The sequence below is a fragment of the Lactuca saligna genome, chromosome 4 (assembly GCF_052625555.1).
Source record: "Lactuca saligna cultivar CGN05327 chromosome 4, ASM5262555v1, whole genome shotgun sequence".
Classification (NCBI taxonomy): domain Eukaryota; kingdom Viridiplantae; phylum Streptophyta; class Magnoliopsida; order Asterales; family Asteraceae; genus Lactuca; species Lactuca saligna.
Window position 1 is genome coordinate 335,314,807 of NC_136420.1, and position 12,288 is coordinate 335,327,094.

The 12,288-nt window shown below is 37.2% G+C and overlaps 1 protein-coding gene across 1 annotated transcript; it reads right to left on the minus strand.

Annotated features, from left to right (window-relative positions):
• Positions 1 to 8,936: 8,936 nt before the first annotated feature.
• LOC145040191 (Pectin lyase-like superfamily protein) lies at positions 8,937 to 10,987 on the minus strand. The gene is made up of 6 exons (XM_078988156.1): positions 10,667 to 10,987; positions 10,411 to 10,542; positions 10,162 to 10,323; positions 9,855 to 10,062; positions 9,536 to 9,726; positions 8,937 to 9,425 (listed from the first exon to the last, which is right to left on the minus strand). The coding sequence occupies exons 1-6, from the start codon at positions 10,958 to 10,960 to the stop codon at positions 9,027 to 9,029; spliced, it is 1,386 nt and encodes a 461-aa protein (XP_078844282.1). The 5' UTR covers positions 10,961 to 10,987; the 3' UTR covers positions 8,937 to 9,026.
• Positions 10,988 to 12,288: the final 1,301 nt, after the last annotated feature.

Sequence of the window (12,288 nt, forward strand, 5' to 3'; positions counted from 1 at the left end):
TCCTTCAGCCCCTCCTCCTTTTCCTCCTCCCTCCTCCTTCCTTCTTTCTTTCTTCTTCCTCCTCCCCCACCTCTTTTTTCCTCCCCTCTTTTTTTTTAAACCCCATTTTTTTTCTAGACTTTATTTTTTTTAATTTAGATTTTTTTCTACATTATTTCTTTAATTAATTTTTTTCATTTTTTTAGCCAATTTTTTAACACCAATTTTTATTTATCTAGCCATTATTTTTAACACCAATTTTTTTTATTTAGCCATTTTTTTAAAACCAATTTCTTTATTACACCAATTATTTTATTTAACACCAATTTTTGCCACAACCACACCCTTGGATTGTCACATTGGTTCATTTCTTCCCGGTTATTATTATTGGAAGAATATTCCTACCGCAGTCGGAATTCATATTATCTTTTTGTGATGCTTGCACCGCAACGACGATTGATTAATAAAGTTGTGTCGCATTCTTCACTTTATGGGATATTATGACTTGGCGCTCTTGATTTTTGGTTGACGAATCATGTATCTTGAGCATGTGGACTTTATTCTCTATTGAAGACCACTTCAAGTGTTCCGGCACCACAGTTTGGATATTTGGATATATTTTTGGCACAACAGATTTTCTCAGCACAGTTTCAGCAACTATGTCACCCACTTTCTCATTACTGCAAGAATATTTATTTTACTCTTTTTCGTTTCTTATCGAGACCCTTCATACATCTAGGGAGAGTTTATCTTAGCTCTTAGTATCTGACACTCTCCATCCGATGATTTGTTTATTTTTGATATCCGGTCATTGGTTATCAAAATAGGGAGAGAATATCATCCGGATTTGGTTATTATAGTTTGAGTTTGGATTCTTGAAGACTTCTGAAGATGATTATTTATTTAGTGCTGCGATGTGGCACTTATTTTTGGTTTTCACGGATCAAATTTTTGGCATTACTCGATGTTTTCCGATTCAGATTATTTATTATTCGGACTCTACCATAGGATGATTTTGTGTTCGCATCTAGTTCAGATTTTATGTTTTCACGAGTTTGGATTTGTGATATGTTGAAGACGAAGATTATTTTGGCGATGTGACGTGGCACTTATTTTTGATCATTGGATCAAGTTTTTGGCATCGTTGGACTATGTTTTTGGACTCACATTATTTTTATCCGGACTACATTTTATGGATGCTTCACATTTTTAGCAGGTTATTCTTTGAAGAATTTCGGTGTATTATGATTCGAGAACTCGAGATGTTTTTCATACTTTTGAAGCCGAAGTGTTTCTTTTATTGGATCTTCTACTTGCTCATGGTGACCTCCTTCTTCGGGTGATTATGATTGGTTTAAAGATTTCGATCTTATTTTTTCTATTTCGTTGGTTGTGCTTTGAAGCTGAAGACCTTCATTTCAGAGATTCATGGCCAGTTTTAGACTTCACAGACACTTCAGAGTTTCAGAGATATTTCAGCACTTGATTTCATTTTATTACCACGCTTGCTAGTTGGATTACTGTATTATAGCCTTGTATCACTTATTGTATCTCTCATCATTTGTAAGCATTTAGGGAGAGAATGTTGGGGCATGTAATTGCTCCACAAATAATGAGTGATAGTTAGGTTATATTTTCCCTATCTTGTATTTATGGTGTAAATACTCTCCCTCCTATATAATAGGAGAGTTAGTCATTTTTAAAGCAAACTAGCCATTCTTACTTTTCTTAGTTAGAGTTACTTTTCTCACAATGTAATTCTAGAGAGAGAAAGTGGTGGGTTCTCCCCACCTAGGGAGAGTTTCTCTCCCACCATGTTTTTCATGTAATATTATGATTATTCTCTCTTGTTCTTACTTCTTTTTTATGAACTCATATTATGTTCATACTTCCAAAAACACGATTAATCTCGAGATATCTTACTTCCGCATTCACTGTTCGTTAGAAAAATGGGTCTCTACAATAAGCATGCCCTAGAAGCTTGGATCTATGATTTGGAACCACTGCATGACTCAAATCAGGTCTGTACGGAAAAGGGATTGAATGGACTCGGTGAGTCGCAAGATTGACTCGGCGAGTCATATGAAGATAGCCGTTCACTCGATGAGTTGGATGAGCAACTCGGCGAGTCCGATGAAGATTGCCTTAGACTCGACGAGTTGTTTGAACAACTCAATGAGTCAGATGAGTTTTCTCGAGGAAAGTAGTGTTTGAGTGAAATAGCTTCATTCCTTCTTAATTACATGTAAAGTTAGCAACTTTACGTGTTCAGATGGTCCCATGAGCTTAGATCTACGAGTCAGATGCTCTTGAATGGATTAAAATCGATTGTATGAAATCTGCATGTTAGGACTCGGCGAGTCGAGTCGCGAGTCTCCCGTATTTCTTCGAGATGTGAGTTCAGGGTGAATCAGTGAGTGGGGAAAGGACTCGGTGAGTTAAAGTCAGAGTTAGTGATGAAGGGACTCGACGAGTCTGCGCCCTGACTCGACGAGTCAGGTCAACTGGAAGTTGACCTTGACCAGGGAGTTGACTTTGACTAGGGGTGAAATAGTCATTTTACCCTGAGAGCATTTACCAATAACTAATCTAGTGTTTTTGGGATTTGTGGTCGGACAGTTTCGGAGAAGCAGTCAACCACTTTTAGAGTTAGCATCTCAGAAGCCAGCAGTACGAGGTGAGTTTTTCTTCTAGTAGGAACGAGTCTACAGCCACAATGTCGGCCCATCTAGTTAGCAGTAGTTCTGGACTTTGGTACAATGCAGTAGTTCAGTGTGCTTGATGTCTTTGTGATTCAAGCATGTCTTTGTGTTATGTGTTTCAGACTTCGGTCCGATGCAGTATGCAGTATATGTGTTTATGCTAGTTGATATGTTTATGCTATGCTATGTTATGCTCAGTCAGTTCCGGACTTCGGTCCGATGCAGGGGACAAGATCCCAGTCAGTTTCGGATTTCGGTCCGATGCATTTAGTTCCGGACTTCGTTCCGATGCAGGGGACAATATCCCAGTCAGTTTCGGATTTCGATCTGATGCATTTAGTTCCGGACTTTGGTCTGATGCAAGGGACAAGGTCCCAGTCAGTTCCAGACTTCGGTCCGATGTAGTTTTCAGACATCGGTCCACTATAGTGGGCAAGGCCCAATATGTGCTTATATGTTATTGTATGGTATGTGGTAGTCTGGGGGAGCTCACTAAGCTTTCTGCTTAAAATTTCAGTTTTGGTTTCAGGTACTTCCGCAAGCAAAGGGAAGAGCTCGGGATGATGGCATTGCACACACCACAGCTTCAACTTTTTTCCTATGAGTTTATTTCAGATACTATGTTATGTTGTTACAGTTCTTTTGTTATGACACATCTAATATAACTTTTTGGGATTTATGATGTACGATTTTGATATTTGCATAATTAGCCATATGTTTAGCATATATTTTTATTCATTTTTAGCTAATTATGTGCATAATGTGGACAGAAGGTACTTAATAATGCTTAAATTGTGTTTTTAGTCCAAAAGACATGCTTGGAAGCAAAAATGAATAAGGAGAATCAAATAGAGACAAAAGATTGAATGAAAAGAAAAACCCACACCTACTCGGCAAGTCCACGCACCAACTCGGCGAGTTCATGAGGATGTTCCCGAAGAAAAGTCAAAAATCCTTGTTGTACACGGATTTTACACTTGTACTCGGCGAGTTCACGACCTACTTGCCGAGTAGCCCCTGTTTTGTGATAACTATAAATATTAGATCTCAATCCGAATTAAAGACTTTTTCTGGCTTCCTTGGAGATAGACATGCGATTGAAGAAACCTTTGAAGACCTAAGGAACCCTAACCTTTGATCTTTTGAAGAATCAAGGCGAATTAGGTTATATTTTCCACTTAATCTTAGGATTGAATGATGTTTAGCTTAGTTAAATTCGTGTTTGAGCTTGTTTCTACTGTAATCATGAGCTAAATTCGGATTGTTTCTGTTTAGGAAGAACCAAATTACTCCTATGGTTTAATTATTACTTTTGTTAATTGTTTATTGGTGATTTTATTAAATTAAGTTTGTTAAAGAACATTATGCATTAACCACAACTATTTTCTGTTAATTGGAAGACAATTAAGTTGCATGAACATCTCTTAGTTGTTAACCTCATATGTTTATGTGACCACTTTATCATAAGTCTAGGAATAATGACCATGAAACTAGAATTAATAAGAGAATGCGTAAATTAATGTGTGAGCTTGTTTGAGAAACCAACAAACAAGAGGTTAATTGAAACACCCACTTGATTAACCAATTACAAATCTTATTTAATCCAAATAATTAAACTAGGGAATTAATTAGTTTAAACAATTGGCCACTGCTTGAATTGATTAATTATCTAAAGGTTAGTATTAGTGAACATGAATCTAACCACTAGAGTTTGTAACCAATAACATCTACTTTATCATATTATTACACAAATAACCGTAGGAGTGAATTGGTTGCACCTAAACATAAACACTTTATCAAATTTGGTGAATTTTACTTGATTTACTTTTTAGTTAATCACTTGTTAGGTGGTTTGCTTAAGTTTTTAGTCTTGTAAAACTAGAGAAAAACCTTTACTTTTATTACTTGCTTAGTTAAAATTAGTTATTAGTTTAATTTCCGTTCCCTGAGTTCGACACTCTACTTATCCAACTATACCACCAAAAGGCAGGTTCACTGCCTTTGTGTGCTAAATCTATAACTTTTCGATTTCATGATATATTATAAATCATTGATAACCTTAGTAATATTTAAACAAAAATTTTTGCATCGTATTTTGGGACGTAACAAAAGCTAATGTCAATCTAACACAGGTGCAAGAAGAAGAACATGCTTTGCTGTTAATTATATGGGGTGAGGATACGGATCACTGGGTATTGCTAAATGAAGATAAAGTGTTCCCAACAACAAAAGGAAATGAGAAGGATACATGGTACTTGGATAATGGAGCCAATAACCACATGACAGGGGTACGTGAGTACTTTGCAGAACTTGATGAAAGGGTAACAGGGCAGGTGTGTTTTAGGGACAGGTCAAAAGGTCAGATCAAATGAAGGTGTACAATTCTCTTGGAATGCAAAAATGGAGAGAAACAAGCCATCTCTAAGGAATATTACATCCCAGCTTTACAAAACAATATACTTAGCCTAGGACAGATGATAGAAGTGGGATACAAGATCGAGATGCTTCATGAATTCTTAAGGGTTCATGATGCTAGCAACATGTTGATAATGAAGGTACAACGTTCAAAGAACAGGTTGTACAAGATTGTCTTGCATACAACACAACCTGTGTACCTTAGTGCTAACTTCGATGATACGACATGGTTGTGGAACACAAGATTGGGTCACATAAACTTCTGTGTGATCGAGTCTACGATGGTAAAGGACATGGTGCGGGGAGTGCCAAGAATTCACCATCCCACACAAATCTGTGAGGGATGTCTAGTTGCCAAACAGACCCGATATTTGTTCCCAAAAGAAACAGAGTGGTGTGCAAGCTCTCCACTTGAATTGATTCATGCAGATTTGTGTGGTCCTATAACTCCCCAAACACTAGCTGGCAATCGGTACTTTCTTCTCATATCAACGAATAAAATCACGAAGCTGGGAGATAGAAGCGAACCAATGGTGTATTTGGGAAACGAAGCAGGAAGTAAGGCGTTCCGGTTGTATTGCCGTAAACGAAATAGAATATATGTATCAAGAGATGTCGTATTTGAATAAAAAAGGAAATGGGATTGGGCTAAAGTCCACTATGAAGGCCCAATACTAAGTAATTCTTGGGTCAGATTGTCGATAATCAAATCCAAAAGTGAAGCTCTCACTGCCGTCAAGAAGTTCAATAATCGAGTAGAATGTCAAGGGAAATTCAAATTAAAAATGTTGCGCACAGATCGAGGAGGTGAATTCACGTCAAATGAATTCACTAAGTTCTGCAATCAGGAAGGAATCAAGAGGCAATTGACCGCACCCTACTCCCTCAACAGAACAGGGTGGTAGAACGCTAGAACCGCACAATTCTTGAAGTCACCAGGTTCGTGCTAAAAGCGATGGACGTCCCAGAAATACTATAGGGTGTAGCCGTTCACCACGCCGTGAAGATTTTAAATCGAGTCCTAACAAAAGGAGTAAAAGACATGACTCCATATGAAGTACTACATGGGATGAAGCCAACTTTGGAGCACTTTAGAGTGTTCATTTGTGTAGCTCATGCAAAGATATCAACGAATAAAATCACGAAGCTGGGAGATAGAAGCGAACCAATGGTGTATTTGGGAAACGAAGCAGGAAGTAAGGCGTTCGAGTTGTATTGCCGTAACGAAATAGAATATATGTATCAAGAGATGTCGTATTTGAAGAAAAAAGGAAATGGGATTGGGCTAAAGTCCACTGTGAAGGCCCAATACTAAGTAATTCTTGGGTCAGATTCCCTAGTGAAGGAGTAGCCCAAGATACAATGGAGGAACTCGATCCATCATTAGTATAAATTAGAAGCCCTAGTTCGCCATCAAATGGGTATTAGTCATCTACGACACCACTCGATCATTCACCTCCTGTGAGCGAAGTCCGAATTAGTCTAGGAGACTCCACGATTCCAGCATCAGAAGAAGTCGTAGATAGGTCCAAGTACGATGATACCCCTGTTCGAGGATTTAGAACCTTGACAGACACCTATAACGAAACCCATGAGCTGGAAGATGATTCAGAGATGCTAATGTACACAGGTGAAGAACCCACCACGTATGAAGAAGCATCAGGTGACAAAGAATGGAGAAATGCGATGAAACAAGAGCTGGAATCAGTTGAAAACAACAATACATGGAAATTGTTCATCTTCCTAAAGGGCAAAAGGCGATAGGGCTGAAGTGGGTATTCAAGTTGAAAAAGAATGCAGAAGGGAAAGTAACAAAACACAAAGCAAGAATTGTTGCAAAGGGATATGTACAACAAAAAGGTGTAGATTTTGATAAGGCCTTTGCACCGTTGGCTCGTCTGGAGACAATTCGCTTGGTACTGGCATTGGCAGCAAGTGAAGGGTGGAAAGTTCATCACTTGGATGTGAAATCTGCGTTTTTGAACGAAATCCTACATGAAGAGGTTTATATTACTCAACCAACAGGTTTTATCATTGCTGGAAAAGAAAACATGGTCCACAGGCTTAACAAGGCGTTGTATGGCTTGCGACAAGCACCAAGAGCTTGGAATGATCGACTTGACAAGACCCTGAAAGAGATGGGATTCCAAAGGTGTCCACTGGAATATGCCTTATACAAGCTCCAGAAACCTAATAAAACCGTGATTGTGGGTGTTTATATGGGCGACCTAATCGTGACAGGTACAAGTGGGAAGTCTATCCTACTACATGGGGATAGAAGTCCAACAAGGGTAAGAAGGTATCATAATCAGCCAGACCGAGTACGCTAAGAAGATATTACTAATAGAAGGCATATGAGATTGTAATTCATCAAAATACCCAATGAAACTAAGGCTTGCTCTAACAAAAGATGAAGATGGAGTGCCAGTCAATGCCACTGACTAACGGCGATTATTGGCAGCCTCCGTTACCTCATTCACTCGAGATCGAACCTTAGCTACTCAGTTGGAGTAGTGAGTCGGTACATGGAATCTCCAAAGGAAAGCCACCTTAAAGTAGTCAAACATATATTAAGGTACATAAAGGGAACAACCAACTTTGGTTTAGTATACAAGAAAGGCAGAGACAAAAACTTGATTGGCTTCAGTGATAGCAGCTACGGAATGGATGTTAATGGCAGAAAGGGCACAACGGGGATGGTATTTTACTTTTCTGGGAATCCAATAACATGGTCATCCCAGAAACAACAAACCGTAACCTTATCTTCATGTGAAGCAGAATTCATGGCTGCAACCCCAACAACATGTCAAGCACTCTGGTTAAGAAGTTTGCTGAAGGAGCTAACTGGTTGGAAGGAAGAAAGTGTCAGGATGTATGTAGACAACAAATCAACCATAACCCTTATGCAGAACCTAGTTTTTCATGGGAGGAGCAAGCACATTGACACTAAGTTTCATTTCATACAGGGTTGTATTGAAAGGAAGCAGATTGATGTGAAACACATTAGTGGTGAGGAACAAAGAGCAAATCCCTTGACAAAAGCTTTGCCAAGACTCAAGTTCTTATCGATGAGAAATCTTTTGGGAGTTATAAGGCTTGAGGACAAAGGTCAGAATTAAGGGGAAGTATGTGGAGGAAAAAGTAATTCTGACTTGGTTTTTAATTGACCTTGTCCATAATAAGTGGCTTAGTTGCCTCCTAGTTAGGAGGAGCACACCTTTATTCAGTTTTAGCTTTGCAGTTACATTGTTTTGTTTGTTATTTAAAAGCCTTGTAAGTCTTTGTTTTGGTTATCCGGAATAAAAGAAGAAAACTTTGAATCTTTCTCTGTAACTCTGCCTTTTGCTTTATTTGGGTATACTAGTTTTGATCACAATAAGGGCGTGAACCAACACAAACCTTAAACACTTTTTAGTGAGTGAGAGTGATGAGAGAGAGTTGTGTGTGTGTAAAAGTGATGTTAATGAACCATCTACACTCCCTACTTCAATATATAATCGAGTCAAGGTAATAACCCATGGATCAAAGGATACACATGTCCTTCACCCTCGACTTCTAAACAAGTGAGCTGCAACCCACTTCTTTACATAATATTACATTTTTTTACCTGATCCATCAATATTTATTCATTAAGACATTTAAATGCATTTACCAACACAACCTTGCAAAAGACAACATATACAAAATCTACCCAACTCTAGGTATAATAAAATAATAAGTTTGTAGAACTTACTAATCATATATTGTAAGACTAGTTAACTTCAGTAGCTTTCATACGATATGTAATTAAAATACATATAATTGTTACCATTTGAACTTCTAAAAGACAATAAAATGATAAACCGCGTAATATGAAACTCTTTCTATATTGATTACAGGAAAACGTAATAAACTTATTTGTTATCCATTTATCTACTCATAGAAATAGCATCAATTCTGGCAAGAATCGTAGTTATTTAGACCTTGTTTTCTTGATGGTTTTCCAACGACCAAACAATCGATTGGAGGGGTCGTGCTTGTTTTAAGTTCTCCATAGATATTCGAACAGAATGGTTTGCTGAAATGAGCACTTCCTTGTACTGGTCGTAACTCTATAGTGTCTAAAGTTATATCTGTACATGGCAAGCTATCGCTGCATGCAAATTTAACAGGGTTTACGGTATACGTCCCTCTTATGTTCTCAAATGATATCCCTGAAACAGCCACAGCTGATGAATCGTTCTTGCATTTGCTCCCATCACAATAGTATTGATCAATTACGATTGCAGTTTTGACTTGAGAAAGTTGAATGTTCGAAAATGTCACTCCTTGCACGGAGCCCGAGCCTCCCTACAAAATGTAATGAAAATGAAGGCTTTAACGTTTGTTCAAGAGTACATGTACATGCATAAGAGTAGTTTTAAACTTATTCACGTAAAAATGGAGACGTTTTTAACTACCTGCCATGTCTTTATTCGTACACCATTCATTGCGTCATGGATCTTTGTATCAAGAACAGTTATATTTGAAACACAAGCCTTCGTATTATCTTCACCAAGGCTCCCTATGCTTATTCCATGGCCAGGTCCACAATCCACATTTTGAATGTTTACTGCTGAACACCCGGTTTGTATGGAAACACAATCGTCACCTGTTGAATTCAAACACCAACACTATATATATATATATATATATATATATATATATATATATATATATATATATATATCGTTTTTTGATAACAAAAGGCTAAAGTTAAAGATGTGTTTAAAAAAATACCACAAGCGAGTTTACTGCTTTGAATCGTTACATCTTGAGAGTTTTGCAAGTGAATTCCGTCTGTATTTGGGCTGTCGCCTGGGGAGGAAACTGTAATATCGGAAACCTGAACGGATTGACAGTTATCAAACTTGAGGTGAGTTTGTGGGCTGTTTTGTATGGTTATTCCCGTTACTGTCACATCAGAACTTCCATAAAACCTTATAGCCTGCGTTAACATATCATTATAACGTCAGAACAAATTACCAAATCGACATTCTTACACACATATATAAAAGGATATTCAATTGGCTCTTGTAGTTCTTACTGTTGGTTTAGTTCCTGATTTTGTCCACCAACCCGAGCCTTGACCATCAACTATACCGGTTCCACGGATTGTGATCCCATTTAGCTTTGTGAATTCCAGCCATTGAAGGAGGCCTGATTCCCAACTTCCTGAGGCTTTTGGAGCTATAATCTTGCCATCTAACTGAAAATTTTAATGAACTTAACTGATTCTCATGAATGAATAAGCTACATATATAACCATGAGATCGAAAAGTGAATTGAAGCTCACCTGAAAGATAATGTTTGGTTGACAATCGGATCCAGAGAAAGATATGGGTTTGATCAAAAAGACTGAACCTTTGGGCACAACCATGGTTGATGCCTCTAGTTTACAAGCAGCAAACCATGCTGCTTCAAATGCCTGTTTGAATACAACACATTTGGTCAATCTTGCAAAGTATAGGTGACAAAATGAGCAGATCTAACTGGTTGGAAACGGGTCAAGCGGTTTGCTCAAAAGCAAGTAAATTCTTAGACTCGCATACCTTTGTATCATCACTTGTCCCATCACCTTTAGCACCGAAGTTTAATACGTTAAAGATTGTAGAGGTTTTCCTATACTGAAATGAATTCGGCATGCTTTCTCCATACGAAGGGTAAAACGTCTCTCTGAGCAGCTGCCTTGCGCCACCGGGGTGCCGCCATTGCTTGGCCTCTCTAGTGGCATTGGCCCCAATTTCCGATGACCACAGAAGTACAAATGTGAAGAAGCCATATATGCAGATCAGCGTATTCTGGCTCTTCATGTTTCTTCTTGTTATAGATGATAAAGAGGGCATGTTCTTTTGTTTTATCTTGGATTTAGTTAGTCGGTTGCCTCAAATCCATTAGATTGAAGGGGAGGTTTTATAGAGGAAAAATGTGGTTAAATTTAAAAATAGTTTTTATTTTAGTAAACATATGTTTAAATAAAAAACTAGTTTACCAAAAAAAAAAAAAAAGGTAATCGGATTTTTTCCTTATATGTTTGAATTTAAAATAATTTAAAAATTGTTGGCTAGATTTGCGTTCTTGTATGAAATATCTATTATCTGCTCGTGATAATATACTTTGAATTAGTGGCGTGCCTCTATTATTATCTTATACTGTTTTGACTAAGTTACATCTCTGAATTTGGAAAGATGGTGGATACCCGCAAACTTCCAAGATAGGTGGTGGACCATTATGATGTCTTAGGAGAGTAAAATTATATAGTAAATAAAAAAAATTGGAAAAGTAACTATAAAATTAATTAAGTAAACAATCGAATGAGTTACTATATTTTACTAATTAAGGTATGTATAATAAGACATTTTATTGCTTATATAGAAGAAATACTCCTTGAGAAGAATAAGCATTGTCCAAATTATTATTAGATTGAGATAATTTCATGTAATGTGTTAGTCTGATTGATCCCAAAGATGTATATAATACATTAAAAAGCTACGAGCTAAATAATGGGCAAAGAGATATAACAATGGACTAAAATACAGGTACACTATACGTCCATGTAACTTGAGGGGAGGTCATGAAAAAACACTACAATTGCATCTGAAATCCGTGAATATAGACTTGAGGAGGCCCTTCGTAAAAATAAATCTTTATTGACAACAGAATATTATCTTCACTTCCGAGATCCTTGATTAATAGTCTTATCTCATCCCGATTTCTGAGGTAACTATGTCTTTTCTTCATGTTTCTAATTGTGATTCCATCTTGACCCGGTCTTTATTGATATTTTGTTGACAGATTCAGAACATGAATCATATAAATAAAGAAATAAATAGAAAACATGAAGGTTAATAATATCTAGTACATTGATCAAAATGTTGGTCAAAATCCTTTGCTTTTGAATCCTGCATAAGATTTGTGTGAGAATTTAAACCCATAACACCATATGATGTTAGCATAAGTTTAAGATATTTAGAACAAAGTAAAGATGAAAATTCTACCCAAAACAATTACCCCCGGATTTACACCCATAACACCATGATGTTAGAATTTACACCCATAACACCACTTCGAGAGCAAGTTTATTTGAGTGATGATGTGATGTGGCCCATTTATCTTGGATTTATATTATCATTCAATTATTCTAAGAATTTTGAATTTCAAATGGCCGAGATTT

Excerpts from the sequence above, each read along its gene's own strand:
- LOC145040191 (XM_078988156.1), bottom strand. The coding sequence starts at position 10,960 with ATGCCCTCTTTATCATCTATAACAAGAAGAAACATGAAGAGCCAGAAT. Across the intron at positions 10,063-10,161 it reads AATCAGGAACTAAACCAACA|GCTATAAGGTTTTATGGAAG; the intron begins GTAAGAACTACA and ends ATGTTAACGCAG. Across the intron at positions 9,727-9,854 it reads AAGCAGTAAACTCGCTTGTG|GTGACGATTGTGTTTCCATA; the intron begins GTATTTTTTTAA and ends TGAATTCAACAG.